This window comes from Lampetra fluviatilis, chromosome 1 (genome assembly GCF_964198595.1).
Source record: "Lampetra fluviatilis chromosome 1, kcLamFluv1.1, whole genome shotgun sequence".
In the NCBI taxonomy this organism is placed as follows: domain Eukaryota; kingdom Metazoa; phylum Chordata; class Hyperoartia; order Petromyzontiformes; family Petromyzontidae; genus Lampetra; species Lampetra fluviatilis.
The window spans coordinates 2,924,532-2,950,154 of record NC_136275.1 but is presented as its reverse complement, the minus strand read 5'-3'; the positions used below and the strand labels follow the sequence as shown (position 1 = coordinate 2,950,154).

The 25,623-nt window shown below is 52.7% G+C and overlaps 1 protein-coding gene across 1 annotated transcript; it reads left to right on the top strand.

Annotated features, from left to right (window-relative positions):
* The first annotated feature begins 2,103 nt into the window (after nt 1-2,103).
* Nucleotides 2,104-25,110, top strand: LOC144951373 (polypeptide N-acetylgalactosaminyltransferase 5-like). Its single transcript, XM_078881641.1, has 11 exons — nt 2,104-2,337; nt 8,549-10,067; nt 11,508-11,674; nt 13,636-13,755; nt 15,877-16,012; nt 16,154-16,273; nt 17,153-17,270; nt 18,420-18,812; nt 20,720-20,809; nt 22,058-22,210; nt 24,078-25,110. Exons 2-11 carry the CDS (start codon nt 8,632-8,634, stop codon nt 24,207-24,209), a joined length of 2,865 nt encoding a protein of 954 aa, XP_078737767.1. The 5' UTR covers nt 2,104-2,337; nt 8,549-8,631; the 3' UTR covers nt 24,210-25,110.
* Nucleotides 25,111-25,623: the final 513 nt, after the last annotated feature.

The following is a 25,623-nucleotide window of genomic DNA, read 5'->3' as shown; positions in this document are numbered from 1 at the left end:
TGAGCCTGGGGGGAAAGGAGAGTGCGTGGGGGGAGAGTGCATGGGGGGGGGGGTGCAGTGAGATGAGAGGGTAGAGGTAGGAGAGTGTGTGGAGGGGAGTAGAGTGAGATGAGAGGGGAGAGGTAGGAGAGTGAGTGGAGGGGAGTAGAGTGAGATGAGAGAGTAGATGTAGGAGAGTGTGTGGAGGGGAGCAGAGTGAGATGAGAGGGGAGAGGTAGGAGAGTGCGTGAAGGGGAGTAGAGTGAGATGGGAGGGGAGAGGTAGGAGAGTGCGTGGAGGGGAGTAGAGTGAGATGAGAGGGTAGAGGTATGAGAGTGTGTGGAGGGGAGTATAGTGAGATGAGAGGGGAGAGGTAGGAGAGTGTGTGGAGGGGAGTAGAGTGAGATGAGAGGGGAGAGGTAGGAGAGTGAGTGGAGGGGAGTAGAGTGAGATGAGAGAGTAGATGTAGGAGAGTGTGTGGAGGGGAGCAGAGTGAGATGAGAGGGGAGAGGTAGGAGAGTGCGTGAAGGGGAGTAGAGTGAGATGGGAGGGGAGAGGTAGGAGAGTGCGTGGAGGGGAGTAGAGTGAGATGAGAGGGTAGAGGTATGAGAGTGTGTGGAGGGGAGTAGAGTGAGATGAGAGTGGAGAGGTAGGAGAGTGCGTGGAGGGGAGTAGAGTGAGATGAGAGGGGAGAGGTAGGAGAGTGCGTGAAGGGGAGTAGAGTGAGATGAGAGGGGAGAGGTAGGAGAGTGCGTGGAGGGGAGTAGAGTGAGATGAGAGGGGAGAGGTAGGAGAGTGCGTGGAGGGGAGTAGAGTGAGATGAGAGGGGAGAGGTAGGAGAGTGAGTGGAGTGGAGTAGTTAGATGAGAGGGGAGAGGAGGGGAGTAGAGTGAGATTAGACTTTTGACTTTTAAACAACTTTTATTGCCGCCAGCAGCAACAGCACTGGAGGCGATTTCGATATGAAATACACAAAGTCACCAGCAAACAAATGAAAATAAAGGTAGGAGAGTGAGTGGAGGGGAGTTATTAGATGAGAGGAGAGAGTGAGTAGAGGGGAGTAGAGTGAGATGAGAGGAGAGAGTGAGTAGAGGGGAGTAGAGTGAGATGAGAGGGGAGAGTGAGTGGAGGGGAGTAGAGTGAGATGAGAGGGGAGATGGAGGCGAGTCCACGTATTTGGGGTGGCGCATTCGGTGAAAGTTCGGGCTCGAGTCCAAACTGCACACTAAGCCCACCGTGCTATTTAATTTTAATTAAAGCCATAGCAAGACACACAGCACATTCGCAATACTTACAGAGCGTTCATGTAAAATTGTGAATTTGAGATGCTTAAATTACCATCGGCACATCGCCCACCTCAATTCCCTCTCATCTTCACCATTTTCTTTCAAACATTTATTTCCTAGACATCAAAGTCACAGAAATGTGGTTAAGTATACTGTACACCCATACCCAACTCCCACTTTCAAGTGCAGGGGGGAAGGGAGGGGGTCTTATAATCCGGGAGACGAAGCATTATCTGCGTCTTGCGTTCAGTGTGTGTTGTCCCTTCCCCCTGTACCTCCGATTCGCACGCGTTGGCTACGTACGGTGCGAAAGAAGGTCCGCGTGCACACACGTGCACACACGTGCACACACGTGCACACACGTGCACACACGTGCACACACGTGCACACACGTGCACACACGTGCACACACGTGCACACACGTGCACACACGTGCACACACGTGCACACACGTGCACACACGTGCACACACGTGCGATCACAAGTCCGTGGGACTCACAGGGCTTCAGAGTCGGGGGGTTATCATCATCATCATCAACGTCATCATCATCAACATCATCACCCCCAAGGGAAAGCTGCCCCGATCCGGGTTGTGAGAGTGGGGGGAGTAGCTCTGAAGGAGCAGCAGAAGTGAGTGTGTGTGTGTGGGGGTGTTATCGAGGGGAAGAAAGAGAGAGTGAGTGAGCGAGAGAGTGAGCGAGAGGTGGGGGTTTTACATAAAGCAAAGTTTAAAAAAACAATTACGAAATGATGAACGAAGCAAAGTGCCGACTACACCGAGCATCTTCTTGTTTCCACTGATCGTAAAAAAAGGAGTGAGTGTGTTGTGTGTGGGGGGTGTAGTAGAGTGGGAGAGAGAGAGGAGGAACGTTGCGAGAGAGTTGGGCCGAGGAGGGGTGGAGCGTGCTTGGAAGGGGGGCGAGGCTGCGAATGGGAAACGCAGCGCCACGCATGCAGAAGTTACGTGGTGGTTGTGGTATCAACACCATTGGCATCGGCAGCGGCAGCAGCATCATCATCGCCAGCAGCAGCAGCGGCGCCGGAGGGCTCGCGTCCTACGAGAATACTCAGCGTGAGTTTCCACATTCACCGGTGCTGATGTGTCTCTCTCCCCTCGCTCTCAAAACCGATGTGTCTATCTTTTTTTACGATCAGAGGAAACAAGAAGATGCTCGGTGTAGTCGGCATTTTTCTTCGTTCATCATTTCGTAATATTTTTTTTAAACTTTGCTTTATGTAAACCCCCACCTCTCGCTCGCTCTCTCTCTCGCTCACTCTCTCGTTCTGCACGCAGTTCTTCTCGCAGTCCGACGGCCTCCGACGTGTAGCTCATTCCTCGCTCTCAAAACCGATGTGTCTCTCTCAAAACCGACGTGTCTCTCTCCCCTCGCTCTCACAACCGACGTTTCTCTTTTTTTTTACGATCAGAGGAAGCAAGAAGATGCTCGGTGTAGTCGGCACTTTGCTTCGTTCATCATTTAGTTTTTTAAATCTTTGCTTTATGTAACCCCCCCCCCCCCCTCTATGCCCCCCCTCTCTCTCGCTCTCTTTTTTTCACGTCTTTTTTGTACTACTACAAGTGATGCATCTGCACGCAGCCCTTATCGCAGTCCAACGGCCTCCGACGGGTAGCTCATATCTGCATGCAGAGCTCCCCGTTCACCTGCCACCGAGCACACGGCCTCCTCCATCGCCCACTGCTCCTTGAAGGCCGGCACGGCGTGGGTCAGCCACACATGGCGGAACTCCAGCCCACACACCCTGGGGCTCCGACCAGAGCGCGGAAGATGCCCAGGCTGCTGGCCGGACGTTTCCCCTCCAGGGCCACCTTCCTTGCCCTGTATATGGCGAGCTTGGCGTAGCCGACGAGCACGTTGACCAGCCCCTGAATATGTTGGGATCCGTCGCCCTTCGGGTATCCAAAGATGAGGACCGTCAGGGAGAAGTGGAGGCTGAACCTTAGGAGGATGTTTCTCAGGACCTTGAACAACAAGTCCAGGCTCTTGCACTCCACGTATTGGTGCGCCACCGTCTCCACTTTACCGCAGGACCGGCACTCCGGGGACGTGTTGGTGAAGCGCGCCAGGGAGGCGTTGGTGGTGACGGTGCCGCGGGCGATGCTCCAGCTGAGGTCACCGATGCGGTTGTACGTCGGGCTGGAGTAGAGTTGCCCCCAGCGAGGCCTCTCCGGAGAGATGCAGGGCAGAGCTCTCCTCCAGGCATGGTCCTTGTGGTTCCTCAGGGTGTCCTGTTGGTGAAACGGGACCATGCAGGAGTAGAGCACCTTCCTCTTTACATTTGCGATGGCCACCTCCGGTAGGTCTCCCAGCCGGCACAGGTTGTGATCCGCCTTCGCTTGTCGGCATTGGCGATGCGGTGGCACGACGGAGAGCTCCTTCACTCTCGTCTATGTGCCTATCTCACATGGCCCCACCGCGTTCGCCCTGAATTTTTCATCGTTGTACATTTACTGAACGTTTCTTTGCGTTTTCGCATTTTTTGATGGCCCGGGACACTCTCGTAAACGAGACTCATCCTTGATGGTCTCTACGAATTCCTCACCTGGCTAACCAAACATTGTGAACGTGGACACACGTGCCATCCAGCTGCTGCATCCATCCATCAACTCAAAATCTCCCATTAACTCTCTCCCTTTCTCTCTCTGGCACGCTCTGCCTCCACCCCTCCACCTCTCCCCGTCTCCAAGCTTCCTCCACCGACCAGGGGAACCGGCCCGCCTGGGTTTCATTTGCAGTATCTGGCAGAGCCGCCGGGGCCCACCACGTGTCATTGCGGGCGAGGCCGTGACGCCAGCCGAGCAGTAGCAGCAGCAGACACACAGAGAGAGAGAGGGCGGCGGAGAGGGGTGGAGAGAGAAACTCATTGTGTTCAACACTCCACGCGCGGCGTCGTTTCGCATCAAGCGTGAAGTGAAGTGAGCGACGCGGCTGCTAACCGAACGGGAACGTGTTCACAGAGAGTTCACCTGGAGTTGGCACGTGTTCCACCTGCAGGTGACACGTGTTTCACCTGTAATTGTTTGGGGCTCGTGTCCTGTCGACTCTGTTTCCTGTTTACATAAAAAAAAACACAGTCGAGTTTGTACTCGCTTCATGCGGAAGATGCATTCGAAAATAAAGGGTAAAACCATGAACTAAACTTTTTTTATTTTCCCAGGTAAGGTCCAGTGAGCCGTGTAGTTCCTTTTCAGAAGCGACCCGGCCACAAATGATTGCTCAACGAAGTGGCTTATCGCGTGGACATTTATTGCAGCCAAATACTCTAAAGTCTGAAGGCACGTTTCTTAAAAAAATAACACGAAACGAAACCGCACGAGGAGACAGCTGCCTGCCGAGTAGCACACACGCAGCACACACGCAGCACACACACAGTACACACACAGTACACAGCACACACACAGTACACACACAGTACACACACAGCACACACGCAGCACACACACACGCAGCACACACACAGTACACACACAGTACACACACACAGTACACACACAGCACACACTGCACATACACAGTACACACACACAGTACACACACACAGTACACACACACGGCACACACACGGTACACACACGGCACACACACAGTGCACACACACAGCGCACACACATAGTGCGCACACACAGCGCACACACACAGCACACACGCAGTACACACGCAGCACACACACACAGCACACACACACAGTACACGCACACAGTACACGCACAGCGCACGCACAGCGCACGCACACAGCACACACACAGTACACACGCAGCACACACGCAGCACACACGCAGCACACACACACACAGTCCATACACAGTACACACACAGTACACACACACAGCGCACACGCACAGCACACACACAGTACGTACACAATGTTGTCCCACGTCTGACCGCATAGCCGCACATGAGTGAATTCAAACCGCGTACTTTAAAGTAAATCTTTTTTTTTTTGGTAGAAACAGGTTAAGCCACGTGTACGTGAATTCTCACAAACCGAACCCGCCTAAAGCGAGGGCAACCTGTAATTAGGGGTCGGCACGGTTTGAACCGACTCAAACTGGTTTCAAATTGAGCAATCCAAACCAAACCAGCGACGACTGAACCAAACCAAACCAAAACCAAACCAAACTAAGCTAAACCAAACCTCTTAAGTTGGCTTGAACCAAACTAGTTTGAGCCGGTTCCACCCTGTCCGAGCCAAACCGAGTCGGTTTTCGTAGCCCCAAACCAAACCGAACCAGTTCAAACAGAGCCAAACCAAACCGATTTGGTTCGGTTCAAACCGCGGTTTGGTGGTTTGAGCCAAACCGTGCCGACCCCTAGCTGTAATAGACCGGTTTGAGCCAAACCGTGCCGACCCCTAGCTGTAATAGACCGGTTTGAGCCAAACCGTGCCGACCCCTAGCTGTAATAGACCGGTTTGAGCCAAACCGTGCCGACCCCTAGCTGTAATAGACCGGTTTGAGCCAAACCGTGCCGACCCCTAGCTGTAATAGACCGGTTTGAGCCAAACCGTGCCGACCCCTAGCTGTAATAGACCGGTTTGAGCCAAACCGTGCCGACCCCTAGCTGTAATAGACCGGTTTGAGCCAAACCGTGCCGACCCCTAGCTGTAATAGACCGGTTTGAGCCAAACCGTGCCGACCCCTAGCTGTAATAGACCGGTTTGAGCCAAACCGTGCCGACCCCTAGCTGTAATAGACCGGTTTGAGCCAAACCGTGCCGACCCCTAGCTGTAATAGACCGGTTGCCATTCTGTGCACGTGTAATGGCTCTTCGCGTCAATCGACTGCTGGACGAGTGCCTCTTGCACGCCGTGCAGAGTCTGGGGGACTTGTTTGACCATACTTCACCGCGCTGGTCATTGCGGGTTGGCGAAGACCACGAGCGTGAACCCTCGGGAGCATTGAAGTTGAGTACAACGTCGCGTTGGGTGCTCCACTGCCCTCTGCTGCCCACACCGTAGCCCGGCCGCCCTGTCTCGTCTCATGGGATTCACTCCAAAACGCGAGGACTCACCAGGCTCGCTCAAGTCCCTGGATTGGCTTCTGATATTTGGTGAGATCTGGTCAGTTTTGTTGCCAGATGGAAGGGTAAAAAACCAATTATCATATTTTTTACTGGCAAATGAGGTTCCAATGGTGTAAATGCTTTACCCCGAGCTCTCATACTCTGATGGTGCATTGTCTTTGTGTTGTGCGCCTTTTGGCGTCATCTGATCCAACTCATGTGAGACTAGGCTCTAAGGAAAGCTGTCTCGGGTGTGGACCAATCAACTTCAAGGACAGTGCATACATTATCAGAGTTATGTTTGCATTATGACTGCAGGTATTGTGGTCTATGCAAACATGACTCCTTGTAAAAAAGGAGTCAGTTTTGTTGCCAGATGGAAGGGTAAAAAACCAATTGTCGTATTTTTTACTGGCAAATGAGGTTCCAATGGTGTACGTGCAGAACTGTTCACCCGTTTTAAATGTCAATCTTCTCCGAGCAACCCGTGGTGTGTGACCTGCATCCGTTCGACCAAGTGGGGGCCACCTTGTCCACAGTCAAGTGCTGCCCTCTCTGCTCTGTAGGAGGGCCACGACCCGAAACGACGGCTTATTTACGTTCTCATTATTAGGCAGGCATCGATGACGAATGTAGCGAGAGGGGTGTGTTTAGATTTTCGCCCGCGTGTGTGGATAAGATCTGCTTGCCGAGAGTTGAACGTGTGCGTGTGAGGGCTGCTGTATGCTCCCACAACGACATTTGACACCTCCCCCCCCCGTGGGTCACAGGTAAACACAGGTGTGGCTGAACCTGCTGGCCCTGCGTAGAAAGGACTTTCAACTGTTGGAAAAGCTACGCCCGGTGGGTTTAAAAACGATCAATAACAATTTTTTTTTATTTTACCAGGTAAGGCCCACTGAGCTATGTAGCTCTTTTTAAATTCTTTATATTAAGTGCACTTGCTTGCTTGCTTGCGCGCTTACGACCGTGCAAATCTTTCGGTCGTTTTTTAACCCACTTCCCGTGATCCAATCGAGCTGACATTTTGCACACAGACTCGTTGTGCGTGACAATTTATTTTCGTGAAAATTTTTTTCCAGAATTTTACACTTTATAGGAATTTTTTTTTTATATTTAATTACCAATTGCTTAATGGTGGCAGGCAATTATCTGACCCATAGGTGGCAGCTATCTTAAGCCAGAGGACGAGAGGACTCTAGCCGCCACGCATATAAAGGATTTATAGTTGAAAACTTTGTTTTTACGGGTTAATTTTTTCAGAAGTGACCTGGCCACAAATGATAGCTCGACGAAGTGGCTTGTCGCGTGGAAATGTCTAGCAGCCAAATGCTTTAAGTGCGTGATGTTGATTCTAAATGTGGAGGGGAAAAAACCTGAGGACCTGGAAAAAATATCCACACGACCACGGGGAGAACATGCAAACTCCAAATAGACATCAGGTGTCAGGGTGGGGATCGAACCCCTGAACTCCTGCATACCAGGCGAGGTAGTTAACAGCTCGCCACTGTGAGTTGGGGGTTGTGTAGGATTTAATATAATAATAATAATATATGTGTGTGTGTATAAAAATATAACTTTAACCGTGTTTGCAAAAATGCAGGCTCACGAGAGATGGTGGTGATGGTTTAAGGGGAGGGCCTTGATCCCGCAGTGGATTGATCATAACCGATGATGTTAAAAGTTAACGTGAACTAAAACACTGCGATGAAATAAACAAACTTCGAGTAGAACCGATCCCATCGCCGCGGATATTATTGACACCGGCCTTATCCAAAAGAAAACATAAGCTCAGTTTTTTTTTTGTGGAAACAGCTCTTTGGAGCGGAGAAAAAGAAAATAACCCTGCGGTGCATTTATCTTCACAACGCAGATCCTGCACCAGTCATCAACGCTCACGCACCGTGACCCAAGAGCACCGCCCTTCACCACCCTCCCTGTGCTGCCAGCTCGCGTACCACCCAGCTCCTTATAGCAACGGCGGGGCTAAGTTCCCCCCCACCTTTTTAAGTCATCACAATACAACTTAGCGATGGGCGTCGCAGCCTATCCCCGTGCACGCGGCGGGTGAGAGCCGGAGCAAAATGTGTGGCAGGCAGAAGCAGATTTCGCTTGCCGTTCAAAGTCTTTTCAACGTTGTCCGTGCAGCTATTGCAATGCCTCCTTTTAAACGGGGGTCAGTCACGCTGCGGGTTTGTCTGCTTCCCCACCCTTCTCCGTGCTGCCCCAATCTGCCCTCCCTCTCTCCCCTCCCTCCCTCAGGTTCGTGAGACGGCGGGAGGAGGGCTGAGTGAGGCCGAGCGGCGGTGTGGGCGGGGGAGGGCCGCCGCGACGAGCCCCTCCGCATGGCGGTGAGCCTGAGCGGCCGCCTGCGCCGCCTCTGCCGGGGCAGCGGCCGCGTGCTCGCCCTGGTGGTCGCGGCCTCCGTGCTGTGGCTGCTGTTCGACATGGCCGCGCTGCGCGTCTCCTTCGCCGGCTCCGAGTATTCCAAGTCGGAGAAGAGGATCCTGGGGGACCGGGACTCCCTGGACGAGCGCGCCAGGCGCCACCCGCGCTTCGGCTTCCTCCGCGCCGCGGGGGGCGCCGCCTCGACGCGGGCCGCACCCGTGCCCGGGGCGGACGAGCCGCGGCCCAACTTGGTCGACAAACGCTTCGGCCGCAGGAGGGGGGCCCCCGACCCCGCCAAAGGAAACGCGAGCCGCCCTCGCGAGCCTCCCGCGGCGGTGGCGAAATTGGAAAAGAGGCTCGTCGTGGCCCAGCGTGCCGGCGCGAACGAGGACGCGGCGGGGCGGCCCGGCGTCGTCGCCGCCGCGGCGCCCGCGAGCGCCGCTCCCCCGCGCCCGTCGTTCCGCGCGAGCCCGGGCCCTCCGCTTCCCGAGGCCGGCGCGGGCGCGAAGGCGGCGGAGATCCGCGCGGCGGGGGCGAGATCCGCCCCGCCGATAGAGACGGCCAGGCCGGAGGAGCCACGGGGGGCTCCGATCGCGCGAGCCGCGGCGGCCGTGGACGCCCAGCGGGGCGAGGCTCCGGCGAACGCGACTCCGCCGGTGGCGGCCGGACACGAGGCCGACGGAGGTCGACCGGAGCGCGTCGCGAACGGAGCGGCGAAGCAAACGAAGTCGGCGGGGAAGATTGCGAACGGAGGCGGCGTCGGAGAAAGTCGAATTGGGCGCGCGACGTCAAAGCTCATTATTGACGCACCGGGCGATGGGGGGGTCAAGTCACACGATGTGCCAAAAGCGCACCGTGTCGCCAATAAATCCGCCGACGCAGCTGGCGCGTTGACGACCGACCGCGCGCAGGACGCCGGCGTTGCTCGTGGCTTGAACTTGACCGCGACGGCAAAGCGTTCCGCAAATATGAAGAGCGCCACCCCGCCGCTCGCACGCCGGACCCGCCTAACGAACGGAGCCGTCGAAAGGTTGCTTACCGCTCCGCCGCTGCGGAGGAACGATTCGCGTTCGCCGGAGCTCAACCGGGCAAGTCGTGACGCCGCCAGCCCGGGCCGGGCGGCCGCCGGCCCACTCCACCGCGGGCACGCGGCGTCGGCCAACGGCACGAGCCGCGCCGCCGTGCCGGAGGGGCCACGGCACCGCCTGCTGGCGCTGGACGCCACGCTGTCCCCCCGGGACCCCCACGCGCCGGGCCAGTTTGGGAACGGAGTGACGGTGCGGCCCGAAGACCAGGAGCTCGCTGACCGGAGGTGGAGGGAGGGCGCCTTCAACGTGTTCGTCAGCGATCAGATCCCCCTGGACCGGGCACTGCCGGACTCGAGACCCCCAGCGTGAGCTTGTGCCTTTTCACGGACAAAGACAAAGATCCCCCGCGTAGCCTTTAGCAGACTGTTGGGGCAAGTGCTGTTAGCGAGGACCTATGAAGGCCGGCACGGCACACGAGGGTGTGGGTGGCCAGCACAGTTACAATTGGATGTGATGTGCCAGGTGCAGGAATGGTTTCCGATCGCCCGTAGACTGCAGACAATATGTGACTAGTAGCCACAGCCATAAGTGAGAGGAATACTGGATATGTCGTGCCATTTGTGAGATTAAGCGCTGGTTTTACCCGCAGAGGGTATTTGAAAAGTGCATTTGCAACGATAATTCAGGATGTTTAGCCACAACATGAACGGCCCAGTTCCACGACCAACTTGACATTCGTATGAAAAGTGAAATGTTGAGGGCACAAGTAAATAACGCACGCCAACTCCACGGGTTAGCATGATCCAACTTTTACCGTGTTGCTATGTCAGCGGTAATGATATTGGAATGGAAAGAAAATATTAATTACGGAAAAATGTCACAAAAAATCTGGTTAGAGTTCACTTAATTTTTTCACGAAGGCATGTTTTCTCAGAGCCCCCTAAGGGATCGTCCGAAACTCTCGGCAATCGAGGTTCGTCCCTCCTCGCGGACAGACCTCCACATCCCGTCATGTTTTGCTGGTCAGACGCTGCGAATTCTACAGCCGCGGGGCTTAATTTCACCCGCTGTCTGTCCACGTCAGAAATGTTTACCCGCGCCTGTTGTTTATGTTTATTGAGTTTTTTGAGCCAGCTGGCCATGATTGGTCAAGGACACCACGGCGCTCCACGCTCGCCATCCGTTATACCCGGCACACCACGTCCAGTACTCCCTTCGCCATAGCCTTGGCTACTCTGCGGTCCCGCTCTCTATGCCTACTCCAGTCTACAAGCGACACGGGCACGCTGTCGCCCTGGCACGCCGACCGGAGGTCACCGGTTCGATCTCCCGGCGTGGCCTTTTATTAAATGCCTCCACAACTCCGCCTAGTAGTGCACGTGGGTAAGTCACAGTTGATCGGCAGGCCATGTGTGGTGGGTTAAAGCGTGGGTGCCTCCCACCCATTGACCAGCATGGCAGAGCAATCTAGATTTTATTAAACAATTTTTACAAATTTCACCAGTTAAGGCACACTGAGCTATTGACACTTTTTGCAGAAGCGACCTGGCCCCAAATCATAGCTCAACTAAGTGGCTTACCATCACGTGGAAAATTATAGCAGCCGAATAAGTAACTTTCTGGACGGGCCCCCTGGAGTTCCCTCTAATGGGGGAGTCCCTTCCGCCAGCCAGTGTGTACGTACGTACACACGTCGACCGTGCTAATCGGTGGAGCGAGCAAGCATTCGCGGGGCCGCACCGTTACCGTGTCTTTTTACGTGCGCGGTACCGGTGACGTCTGATGAGAACTCCGTCGCCGTCCAGGTGCGCGGATCAGATGGTGCCCGACGCGCTGCCGGCGGTCAGCGTCATCATCTGCTTCATCGACGAGGCGTGGAGCACCCTCCTGCGCTCCGTGCACAGCGTCCTCAACCGATCGCCGCCGGGCCTCCTCCGCGAGCTCATCCTGGTGGACGACTTCAGCACCAAGGGTGACCGCCATCTCCCCCCACCCCCTCCTCACGGTGGCTAGGAGATGTTAACTACCTCGCCTGGTATACAGGAAGTCGTGGGTTCGATTCTGACCCTGACGCCTGTTGCTGTATATTTGGAGTTTGTGTGTCTCTCATCATCATCACGGTGGCTAGGAGATGTTAACTGCCTCGCCTGGTATGCAGGAGGTCGTGGGTTCGATTCCGACCTTGACGCCTGCTGTTGTATATTTGGAGTTTGTGTGTCTCTCATCATCATCATCACGGTGGCTAGGAGATGTTAGCTACCTCGCCTGGTATAGAGGAGGTAGTAGGTTCGATTCCGACCCTGACGCCTGTTGCTGTATATTTTGAGTTTGTGTGTCTCTCATCATCATCATCATCACGGTTGTAGTAGATGTTAACTACCTCACCTGGTATGCAGGAGGTCGTGGGTTCGATTCCGACCCTGACGCCTGCGGTATATTTGGAGTTTACTTGTTCTCTCTCTCCGTGGTCATGTGGATTTTTCTCCGGGTCCTCTGGTTTTAGAATCAACATGTATTTGGCTGCTATACATTTGTCACGTGATAAGCCACTTCGTTTAGCTGTCATTTGTGGCCAGGTCGCTTCTGAAAAAAGAGCTACATAGCTCAGTGAGGCCTTTCCTGGTAAAATAACAAATAGTTTAGTTGAGATTTTCCTGTGAATAGACTCACCCACCTCCCCCCACCCCGTCGTAAGAATCTGGAATTTTTCCACCGCTCGTTCGGGGCTGTAATCGGGAGGTGAGCACCGGCCTCGCTGCTCGTTTGAGAGAGAGGAAGTCTCTTCGCGGATTTTTTTTTACTTTGACGGCCGCGAGTCGGCGAGATGCGCCATCTGTGTCGCGGCGCGAGATGCCACTCGGAGGGAAGTGCCCAAGAGCATTGTACTACTTGCCTGTGGCCGTCTCTCATGGAATGCCTGGGCAGGCGTTCATCCAGCAGTGGATAAATCGTGGCTGACGATGGCGACGGATAGTTCAGTCGTGGGCGGCGGCAGTGGTAACCTTTGTGCCTCGCGGCAAGAAGGGCCTGGGTTCGATCTCCCGACTCGGACGCCTTTCGCTGTGTGTGGAGCTTGTTTGTAGCGTGTTCTCCTCCCCGAGTTCTGCATGGGTTCCCCTCCGGGTTCTTCAGTTTCGTAGCAAAAAAAAAAAGAAAAATCAAACACCCCAGCAACCTGCAAATCACGCAATTGGGATTACACACTTAGCAACATTGCCCCCTATTGTGAAAACTTGGCAGGACCCTCCTGAAACAAACATCTTTGAGATGCAGTGTTGCTTTCCCGGGTTAACAAGCTCGCCAACAGTAATACAATCTAGAGGGGCATATCAGAATCGGAATATTCATTCATTCTGGAGGAATCCCATGAGCTTATTGAAGCTCTTTTTCACAGACGTCTATTTAATTGATGGGCTGTTTGCGCTGCTCCAGCTGGTTCACTTGACGTATTAACCGCTCCAGTGTGCCGCGCATGCACTGTACCGCCTTTGAGGTTAAAACTTATTTGCGGTGCGTCTCCTAAAGCCGCTCGAGCTCGCGGGGGGGTGGGGGGGGGGTGTCGCAGCGGATGCTTGAACCATTCTCGCGATTTATTTTATCACCGCATCTTCACGTGCGGTAGCTGAAGTAACAGATCCTGTGCCCAGAGCCGATGTCTTTCCGTTCGTAGGGCAACAGTCGAGGAAACACATTCGCAGTTTGCGCTTCTACGCCAACCTGCCAACGCATCGTCCGATGCGTCGTTGAGTAGGATTATCGCTGCTACAACAGCTCCCGATGGTGCCATGGGGAAAAGGGGCCAGGGCTCTGACTAAATAACAATTCCTGGGGAGGGGGGGCATCCATCCATCCAGCAGTGGATTGACAAAGGGCTGAATGAGATGGTTGTTATTATTTCTACAAATAACCGGACGCTGCCACCCCACCCCACAGAGCACCTCAAGGAGAAGCTGGACAAGTACTTGGCGGACTTCCCGAAAGTCCGTCTGCTGCGACTCACCGAGCGGCACGGACTCATCCGAGCCAGGCTGGTCGGCTCCGCTGTTTCCACTGGTACCCACCCACAGCCGCAACAAAGACGGAGACACACCCCCCCCATCTCCCCCCCACTCTCCCCCCCCATCTCCCCCCCACTCCCCCCCCCCCCCCCCGTATAGCCAATGACGGACTCTTGGGGCAAGTGTTGTTAAAGTGAGCACCTATGAAGGAAGGCCAGCACGGCACGCGAGGGGGTGGGTGGCCAGCACCACGCCCGACCTTCTTTGTCTCCCCAGCGGTGATGTTTACACGTCGCACCACAGGTACTCGTTTGAGGTTTAGTCGACCTAGGGGAGGCCCAGGATCGCTTCAGATAATTGTCACTGGTGATGGCCGTGAGCGGGAATCGAACTCGGGTCGCCGGGTTTAAAGCGCAGCGTGCTAACCACCGTGCCACCGCTCCAGGCTCATAAAGATAAAGATCCGCCCTATAGCCTAAACAGACTGTTGGGGCAAGTGCTGTTAGCGAGCACCTATGAAGGCCGCCACGGCACACGAGGGGGTGGGTGGCCAGCACCACGCCCAACCTCCTTTGTCTCCCCAGTGGCGATGTTTGCATGTCGCAACAGGTACTCGTTTGATTATAATCGCCATTGGTGTTGACCTTTAGCAGGAATCGAACCCGTATCGCCGGGTTTAAAGCACACCATGCTAACCACCGCGCCACCACTCCCCACACACACGCACGCACACAAACACGAGTCTGCATGGGCGTTAACACGGGTCTATGAGCTGCGCCTGTCATTTTTAGAAAAAATTCGACAGCGGCGGCCATGTGCAGTCACTTTCCTACACTTTCAACCGTCATCACTCTTGACTCGTAAAACCTCGGTCCTCACACTTATGAAACATGTCGGTGCATGACCCTGTAGACCAAAACTACCGATCCCCGCTATGGCTTTGCCCGCGACCGCCGGAGTGCATCGTCTGCTGTACACGCTGCCGCAAACAATCCGCCGCCGTGTGACTCCTTTGGCGAATTCGGGCGAGAAAATAATTTCGGGAAACAAATCTGGAGGCGCCAGCGTCGACCACGACGCTCGCTTCGCTTGATCCGCACCCACGGTTAGCGCGGTTGGCTACGTACGGTGCAAAAGAAGTTCAGCATACGCACGCACGCACATCACAAACCTCTCCAACCTTGGTTGCACTCAAAGGACCCGTCGATGGCTACACTGCACATTACAGCTCCATAAGATGACCAGGTCACCCCCCAACTATTCTGTTCCTGCGTATGGCGATATGCTTCAGGAGCTGAATAGATGCCAATGTTGGGGGTCTGCTCGCCACGACAGGGCTTTGGGAGAGTGAGTTTCGTGTAGTTTTTGCTATCCCTCCTCCATTGAAGGAGCGCAGACTACAGTGATTTATTATTCGGTCCACAGTGTGGGTTGTGTGGCCTTTCATTTTCCATTCGTGTGGATGTGCGCTCTGATGCGGGGTTGATGGTTACACCACCGGTGTCTTTGAGGAATGTCAGAGCCGGGAGGTGCGATGTTTGGGTCTCATACGAGGTGTTTATTCTGGATGTCTGCCGTTGTTTGCTCTCTGTTCGCCAATTGCCAAACATGCTTATTTAAATCCAGAGGCGTTGGCGGGCGGGTCCCTCTCATGTCATGCGGTCTTCTTTCAAAGGGGTAACGCCTTGCTAATGAGCTTCGGAGGAAAAAAAAAAACTCGCCTACTTCAGGATTTTCTCCTTTTAAACGCAACTGGACAAACATTGATTCAGAACATGTATTGTCTGGGTATTGGTCACGTGTAGTTCTGCAGAAGCTGCATCTGTTATGTATGTATGCTGGACTTCTTCCGCACCCTAAATAGCTAACTGTGCAAATCGCTGGCGCCGAGGGGAAGGACAACAAACTTAAAACAAAAAGCAGTCTTAAAGAAATTAGTTTTTAATCTGAAAAATTTTGAAAGTGCGTGGCTCCAGTGGCTTCCTAACATCAGAAGGAAGAGCGTCCCAAGTGGCCAGCCAAAATCCACCGCTTGTGACGATGGCCGTAGTTCGCGTGACGATGGCTTATGCGCCCTTGGCAACGTACCGCGTTTCATATCGTGGCCGGCACTTTGCGCGCGAGTGACGAGCTGTCGTCGCCGCGCCCGTCTGCCGGGTGGCGCGTGCGAGCGCAGGCGACATCCTGCTGTTCCTCGACTCGCACGTGGAGTGCAACGTGGGCTGGCTCGAGCCGCTCGTGGCCAGGATCCACGCCAACCGCAGCCGCGTGGCGTGCCCCGTCATCGAGGTGATCAACGAGAAGGACATGAGGTACGAGCTCCACGAAAACGACATTCGTCGTACACACCACCACCCCCACTCCCACCCCCCCCCCCCCCCCCCGTTCGCTCACGATTAAACTGTCCGTGGAAACGTCCGACATCGATCGCATCGCCCGCCCGTCTTGCACAGCTACCAGCACGTCACGGACTTCCTGCGAGGGGTGTTCGAGTGGCCGCTGAACTTTGGCTGGAGGGCGACGCCGGTCGACGTCGTGGCGGCGCTTGGCCTGAAGAGAGAGGACCCCTTCCCGTGAGTGCTCGCAGAACGCACGCGTGGAGCAAGCGCCGTGAGTAGCGAGCGGCACCTAGGAAGGCCGCCACTGCGGCACACTGAGGGGGTGGGGTGGCCAGCACCACGCCCGGGGCGCAGTTGTCTCCCCGGTGGCGACGATTTTACACGCCCGTACCAAAAGTACTCATTTCAGGCTGAGTCGACCTAGGGGAGGCCCAGGACCAGTTGGAATCATCGTCACTGGCGTTGGTGGCTGCGAGCGGGAATCGAGGAATGGAACTCGTGTCGCCGGGTTGACCGGAGTTTGCGTGACGGCCTATGCCCCTTGACGAGATCGGCAACGTCTCGATTTCAGACGGGAGAAGGGCGCTTTTTAAATCCTTTATATTAAGTTCACTTGCTTGCGCGCTTACGACCGTGCAAATCTTTCGGTCGTTTTTTTAACCCACTTCCCGTGATCCAATCGAGCTGACATTTTCCACACAGACTCGTTGTGCGTGACAATTAATTTTCGTGAAAAAAAAATTCAAAAATTTTACACTTTTTAGGGAATTTTTTTTTATATTGAATTACCAATTGCTTAATGGTGGCAGGCAATCATCTGACACATAGGTGGCAGCCATCTCAAGCCAGAGGACGAGAGGACTCTAGCCGCCACGCATATAAAAGATTTATAGTGAAAAACTTAGTTTTACGGGTTAATTTTTTATGTTTTTGTGGGGTGGGTGATTTGATGTCCCTGTGCAATAAGCTGGGGAAGATTTTCGCGTCCCACATGAGCGGCGGTGTTTCCTCGTGGTGGCCACGAGAGGGCGGCCGTGGAACGCCGCGTGAACTCCGGGGACTAACCCCACCACCAACACCGTGTCCCCGTGCCCTTCCCTGCGTGCGTGGCAGGTGTCCTGTGATGGCAGGGGGTCTCTTTGCCATCGACAAGCGCTATTTTTACGAGCTGGGCACCTACGACCCTGGCCTCGAGGTGTGGGGAGGCGAGAATCTTGAGCTCTCCTTCAAGGTATTTGGGGCTCCGTGACAACAACAACAACAAAGTTTGTTTCCGGAAAGGGAGATCTGTTTGTGGGATAATTTTCGTCGGCCATGGTTGATCCGCTGCTGAATGAAGGACTTCCCCCCCTCCCCCCCCTCAGCTTCTGCCATATCTTGTGATCCTGCAGTATAATACAACAACAACAACAACTGACATTCACCACGGAGTGGCGGTGACGTCACCGCGGCGCTTGTGCCAGGCTACGTGCACTTTAAGTGTCGAACGCCCGCTGGCAGGAGATCGGAGGGATAGACCCAGGTGCCGTGGGTTGACTGCCTTAGATGACTGGCAGATGCACCAGCTGTATAATAAGCCAGCCAGCATCTGCACACGCGAGCTGATTCATCGCTCCGTCTCCACAAGGACGGGCCCCTCGAGCTATTTCCATTCCTCGGCTCAGATGCGTCTCCGTTCTTGACAATTGGCAAGTGAATATTTTATGGCGGAAAATTTAATTTCCCCCCCCCCCCCCACCAAAAAAAACTGTAATGACACGTACACAACAGGGGATCAAAAGTCAACAGCGAAACAAATGACTGAGCATTTACATAGCTAAGTGGATTAAAATAATTGTCATGAAGAATAACACATTGCGATTACTCTTGACATTCGTTCGGGTTCATAAATATGATAATAGCTGCTCCAGCTAACCGGAAACGTTCACTCTCCGAGGGGATATTTCCGGCAGCGTACATCGCATCCGAGCGTGTTCCGTGGACTCGTAACACGCTCGGATGCAACCAAGCGTGCGTCGGAGGGCATAACGGCGCTGCCGCGTGCACGCAACGAGCGTGACCTGCGGCAAAACGTGCGAACAAACGCGCTCTGCCAATCCACGCATCGCCTTTGAAACTGATGGGCCCTGCACCAGAGACAGCCTTCCTTATGGCCTCGCCTCGCCAGTGTTAGACCAGAGAAGGCCAAGAAAGTCCCCAACATCTTCTTGGTTCTTTCGGTAAAGTCACGTAGAAGGGAAATAATAAAATAATAAAAATAAAACATAATAAAATAATTCTCACGACGTTTCGGCCACAACGCAATTAGCCCAGCAGATACATAAATAGAAGACCGTGCACCACTCAACCTCCCCACCCCCACCCCCCCACCGTATTTCAGGTGTGGATGTGCGGCGGCGAGATCGAGATCGTGCCGTGCTCGCGCGTGGGCCACGTGTACCGGGCGGACAACCCCTACCCGTTCCCCGGCGGCGACAAGGTGGCCACGGTGCAGAGGAACCTGCGGCGGGTGGCCGACGTGTGGCTCGACGAGTACGCGGAGATCTTCTACGGCCGCGGCTACGGCAACGCGCTGCGCTCACGCGGCGGTGCCGGCGGCGGCGGCGGCGTGCTGCCCGAGGGCGAGTTCGCCGCTCGCTTCGTCCGCAGCTCCGTGGGGGACGTGGAGCCGCAGAGGCGGCTGCGCGAGGCCCTCGGCTGCCGGAGCTTCGGCTGGTACCTGGAGAACGTCTACGCGGACCTGCGAGCGCCGCTCGTGCAGGCCGACGGATGGGTGCGCGCGCCACCGACGGACGCTTCTGCGTCTTTTACCTCCCCCTCCCCCCCACCCCACCCCTCCTACCTCTACCACCCCGATACAAATACAAAGATCAACAACAACAATCGCCATTCGCCACTAAGTGGCGGTGATGTCACCACGACGCTTGTGCCAGGCCATGTGCACCTTGAGGCCACGTGAAGTGTCGAACGCCCGCTGGCAGAGAGGTCACGGGGCAGACCCAGGTGCCACGGGTCGACTGATAAAGATCGCAAGCACACACTCACTCACTTTCACACACACACTCACTCACTTTCACACACACACTCACTCACTTTCACACACACACTCACTCACTTTCACACACACACCCATTCACTTTCACACACACACCCACTCACTTTCACACACACACTCACTCACTTTCACACACAAAGACAAAGATCCCCGCCGTATAGCCTTCAACAGACCGTTGGGGCAAGTGCTGTTTGCGAGCAAGGCACACGACGGGGTGGGGTGGCCAGCACCACACCCGGCCGCCTTTGTCTCCCCAGTGGCGATGTTTTTACACATCACAAGGTACTCATTTGAGGCCGAGTCGACCTAGGGGAGGCCCAGGACCGGTTTAGATGAGCGTCACTGGCTGTTGGCCGTCAGCAGGAATCGAACTCGGGTCACCGGGTTTGTAGCGCAGCGTAGCGCGATTGGCAACACCACCACTTCCCCCCCCCCCCCCCCGATACGCTCGGTTCTCTTCCCACTCCTTTACAGAGGCCGCAGGGCCCAGAATCTCCCAGCAGCAGCAGCAAGTCCTGCGCTGTTGGTGATGGCGGTCACATCATCCGTTGCCGACGTTCCCATATCAATCCTTTGTGATCTGCTGCCATGCTGCAATACCAGTTATTCATCCAGCAAAGACTCGCCAAGAAGGGCCTTCCTGAGAAGAGTCAAGTCTTTCTTGAGTTAGTAAAGCACTACTACGTTTAGGAGCAGAGGCACAGTGGTTAGCACACTGCGCTATGAGCCTGGCGATCCGAGTTCGATTCCCCGGCCGCGGTCAACGTCGGGGACGAGCGACGTCTGAACCAGTCTCGGAATCCCCATTCACCAACCTCCACGTCCCTGGACGCTCGTGTGCGGACGAAAACCCCCACGTGACCAATATGGCATAGGTGGGGGGAGAGGCCTTCTAATGTTTGGGAATAATGTATTATTATTATTATCATTACGAAGTAGGCTCCTCAATATATCGAGTATTCCAGGACGCAGGAGAAAATAGCAGGCTGGGCGCCAGGCCGGCAGACCAGCTGGCTGGCCGGACACGTCCAAAAGACGACGTACATTTTTCTTCTCGGTTCTTTCGGTAAAGTCACGTAGAAGGGAAGTAATAAAATAATAAAACATAATAAAAGCATTCTCACAAAGTGAAACATAATAAAATCATTCTCACAAAGTGAGAATGATTTTATCATGTTTTATTTGTATTTTTCTTACTCACTTTGTGAGAATTATTTTATTATGTTTTATTTTTTTTTATTTTATTACTTCTCTTCTACGTGACTTTACCGAAAGAACCAAGAAGATAAATCCCTACAGTCACGAAAGCTTTAAATCGAAACGTTGCCCATTGCTAGTACGTAAGCGAGGATGTTTCCCCCCCTCCCCCCTTTCATTGTGGACTTTGGTGATGAAAACAAGCGAAGAGGTTTGTTGGCACTTCACATTGTACTCCTTTTGGAGAGCATCCTCGTGCGTCGGCTGGCATGCTCGGGCTAATTACTGCCATGCGGCTCAATTGCGGAAATGAAAATCGGCCCTCTGCACCCTCCGATTGCGATGGTAAGGCCGCCGTGATTAACTGCCGTGATTATCGCTCGTCACGCTCGGGGGGGAGGGGGGTTTCACCGTTTCTCTTTTGACAGGTGTGGAACGAGGGATCTAATCAGTGCCTGACAGTCATCAATAATAGCATTGAAGTGCACCTGTGCATTCAGACTGGTGGGGTGTCGAAGGTAAGAGCAACACGGTGAACTTGAAACTATGCGAGAAGAATTTCGATTTAAAGCTTTCGTGACTGCAGGGATTCATCTTTTTGGTTCTTTCGGGTAAAGTCACGTAGAAGGGAAATAATAAAATAATAAAAATAAAACATAAAATAATTCTCACGACGTTTCGGCCACAACGCAAGCAGCCGTCCTCAGGTGAAGAACAAGTCTGTCGGAAAGACAGCGTCTGAATGACACACCTGTTCTTCACCTGAGGACGGCTGCTTGCGTTGTGGCCGAAACGTCGTGAGAATTATTTTATTATGTTTCATTTTTATTATTTTATTACTTCCCTTCTACGTGACTTTACCGAAAGAACCAAGAAGATGAATCCCTGCAGTCACGAAAGATTTAAATCGAAATATACGAGTAGAGTCATCAAAGTGCTTTCTGATATGCAGAAAAACCTTTGATTGCGAGTAACTTGGTCTGCGAGTGTTTTGCAAGACCAGCAACATTTTAAAATAAATATGAAGTTGATAAACGAGCGAGGTATTGCACTACGAGTAGTTACGTGTATACGCTTTGGCTGCCGAGCGTCACGTGATCACAACTGATATACGAGTGCTTTGATTACAAACACGTTTCCGGAACGAATTATGCTCGCAATCCAAGGTTTTACTGTATAGTTGATTTGGTTGTTACGTAAAGTTAAATAATCAATTATATATCCATCCTTTTGTGGGATGTGTAAACACTGCTTGTAGGTATGTATGTTGAACTTATTTTGCCACCGTACGTTGCCAACCGCGCTAATCAGTCTGCCACAGAAATGTGGAATTTTAATTCTTGGGAAGAGGCCAACAACATAGCTGAACTTCGCAGCATGTTTATTTTGGCAGCATCGTGCCCTAATTGTATGCTGTGCGGAATTATGCATTTTACTGGGTGGAAACGGCATCTATTTCCATGCTTTTGATTATTGCAAACAATGGGTGATAATAAGAAATCATTTCGCGTTATTCGCCATTCAGTGAGCAGCATCTGACGGAAAATATCGCCTCTTGCGTCGGGTTTAAAGACACCGGTTCCGAAATCAAATTATTTTCCCATTAAACATAACAAAGGTCGAATTAATGCGATGTTGCTTCGCACCGTAGGTAAACACCGAGGCCTAACGGGCCCACGTAACGAGGCCGTTACATTATTTCACCTAAGAGTCGCATGTTAACGACGCGTCGTAACCTTCCAGTTAATAGCCGCACTCTTTCCCAGCTGCAGCAGTTTAACTACACGTGGTGGCAGCAGCTGCGGCAGGATGGGCTGTGCGTGGCGGCGTTGGGGGACCCTGCCACCGTGGGGCTGGTGGGCTGCCGGCCGGCCAGCGAGCCTCAGGCCTGGCTGCACTCACGCAACGAGCAGCCTCTGGTAAAAGCTCCCGACGATTACACCCCCGAGCTCTCATACTCTGACGGTGCATTGTCGTTGAGTTGTGCGCTTTTTGGCGTCATCTGGTCCAACACCATGTGAGAATAGGCTCTAAGGAAAGCTGTCTCGGGTGTGGACCAATCAACTTCAAGGATAGTGCACATACATTATCAGAGTTATGTTTTTTGTTTGCATTATGACTGCATTTTTTTTTACTGGCAAATGAGGTTCCAATGGTGTAAATGCTTAGCCCTAGCTCTCATACTCTGATGGTCTATTGTCTTTGAGTTGTGCGCCTTTTGGCGTCATCTGGTCCAACACCATGTGAGACTAGGCTCTAAGGAAAGCTGTCTCGGGTGTGGACCAATCAACTTCAAGGACGGTGCACATACATTATCAGAGTTATGTTTTTTGTTTGCATTGTGACTGCAGGTATTGTGGTCTATGCAAACATGACTCCTCGTAAAAAAGGTGTCAGTTGTGTTGTCAGATAGAAGGGTAAAATCCAATTATCATATTTTTTACTGGCAAATGAGGTTCCAATGGTATAAATGCTTACCCCGAACTCTCATACTCTAATGGTGCATTGTCTTTGAGTTGTGCGCCTTTTGGCGTCATCTGGTTCAACACCATGAGAGACTAGGCTCTAAGGAAAGCTGTCTCGGGTGTGGACCAATCAACTTCAAGCACAGTGCATACATTATCAGAGTTATGTTTTTGTTTGCATTATGACTGCAGGTATTGTGGTCTATGCAAACATGACTCCTCGTAAAAAAAGGTGTCAGTTGTGTTGCCAGATAGAAGGGTAAAAAAACAATTATCCGATCGTTACCTTGTTTATACGCCGTGGTCATCCAGAACAGACCGTAACAACGTGTAACGACGCAATGCCCGATCCATGAATACGAAGGAGACATTGCGGCGATGGTAACACTCCTCGACTCGTGATGCGGTCATCTGGGCTTGATCACCTGAATGTGAAATTGCAGTTGTTACTCTGCATCTACATCAGCCATACGAAAGAAGAAGACTGCTCCTGATGATCGCTACCCCCTACCTTATATTCACTGATCCTGACGATCGTTACCCCAGTAGGTTAAAGAGCCCGGACAGGCCCCCCCTCGTTCGTTCCCGAAATTTTTAGGCGCGTTGCGTTGCGCGTGTTCCGCGTTTTTTTTTCTCACCTTTTGAAATTCCCCGCTAGTATTCTGGGTTCTTTAATGGCAATAAAAAATGTTTGTGTGTGTATATATATAACAAACACACACTCTTTGGGAAGGGTCGTGTGAAAAGATAGGCCTCTAAACCAGGGGGGTTGTTGTGTCACGGGGGAGGGAGCTTAATTAAATTGGTTCCTGTCTGTACTGCGGAGATACCAACACCCTCCATATAAATGAGGTTCAGGGCTGCTAAACGAAACTTTTTTAACTACTTTAAGTATTTTTTATTTTATTTTACCAAAAAAGGCCCACTCAACGATGTAGCTCTTTTTCAGAAGCATCCTGGCCACAAATGATAGCTCAACAAAGTGGCTTATCACGTGGACATTTAAAGCAGCCAAATACTCCGAACGCAGGTTTGTAAATGTGGAGGGAAACACACTGGAGGACCCGGGCAAAAATCCACGCGATCACGGGAAGAACATGTAAACTCAAAATATACAGGCGTCAAGATCGGAATATAACCCATGACCTCCTGGATACCTGGCGCGGCCGTGGCACCGTGGCTACTGATCGTGCCCCACGCTTGCTTGAGCGGGGGGTGGGGGGAGATGCTTTGACAGTGACTTATAACGTTTATACGGTAAACAAATTTTGTTTTTACAGGCTTCATTAAAACCGTTTTCTTTTTGTATTCTGCTGGCCAGGCGAAGCACATTGTGAAGGCGTCCGTCAGAGAGTCTCTGTGCCTGGCGCAAGATGGGAAAGGCCTGAAGCTCGGCTCCTGCGACGTCCAGAACGCCTACCAAAAGTGGAACTTCGGCAGATATTTCGAGTAGCCCCAAGCGCTCAAGCGTTGTTGGAACGTCTCCTATCCCGTTACTTGATGGCTCATTGCCAGCAATATAAAAAAAACTAGAGACCAGCATGCCGGGGACAGTTTCCCCAGAGCTTCGCTACAAATGTCGTATAGTTTTACAATTATGGTGACGTCGGGCCCCAAAGACTGACATATTATGGCTACAGTGTAGCTCTAATGTAAACACTAATTCCAGCGGGCGTTCGTAGTTAATGAATGCCTTTGCTCCTGATGCATTCTTTGAAATTGCCACACAAGACCACTGACTGAGGTTGGCAAATTGGGCTTGAACACGTAGTCGTGAACGTTTCACGAAATGGGTGTGGGAAGATGGAACAGCAATCATTTAATTTAATTCGCGGGAATGCGGCGAGCGTTTTTGTAAATAGTGTAATCAAAGGGAATAGCAGTGTAGTTTGTCACAGAAGGCAGTGGTGTTCTTCATTTTGTAAACATTTATTCTCGCCGATGTTTCAAGTAGTAGTAACGCAAAATTTAAGAAAGGTAAACAATTTTTGTAGTGTTCCAGAGGATTCTCTGTGTGTTCTTCCGTTTGTCCGTTGTGCGCGGTTCCCAGGATCCTTTAACTTAACATGGTGCATTGTTTTTGAAATGTAAACGAGTTGCCCGCTGTCGTGAATGATGAGGTGGGGATGCGATTGGGTCTTCCGATGGCGGGCTCGTCAATTTGGCATGGCGTGAAATTCCTTGGGTGGGGGAAGAAACTGGAAAAGAATAAATAAATAAACCCGTAAGAAAGTATGTTGTACGATGTTGATATTGATGTTAAATTAAGTATAAGATTGAGCTACAAGACGCATAAAATGTAACGCCGACTCGAATGAACAATTTCACATTTTTATTTCCCCCCCCCCAACCCTCCACACACAAAATACACAGTGTACATTTCTGTCTCTCTAGGAACTCGTTACTCGCCCGCTAGTTTAAGTGAACACTATGTCCATATTTTGACCCTGTTGAATAACCTCATCAACTCATAGGTGAATGAAAATTGCAAAGAAAGTCAAAAGTGAATGGGGGGTGGGTGGCTGGGTGGGGCAGACGGAGGGTTAAGCACCATGGTTAAGGGTTATAGGTTGGACTCTGGTTATTATTTGATTGGCTAATGTGGTTCAGAGGTTTTGAGGTGGGGGGGGGGCTTCGGGATCTAATTGGCCAATGGAGCCAATGCCCGCTGAATGTGGACATCGCTATTTTTGGTCGCTGTTGGCGTCGTCACGGTATCCTCCTGTGCACGTTGAACGTCTTTCGCACCGTACGTAGCCAACCGCGCGGCGATTCGGGGGTGTCGGGTGGTGGGGGCGGTGGGTAAGGGAAGGACAACAATCATCCACCGAGCACAAAAGTCACTTTCCGGTGCCGACAGAGGCACC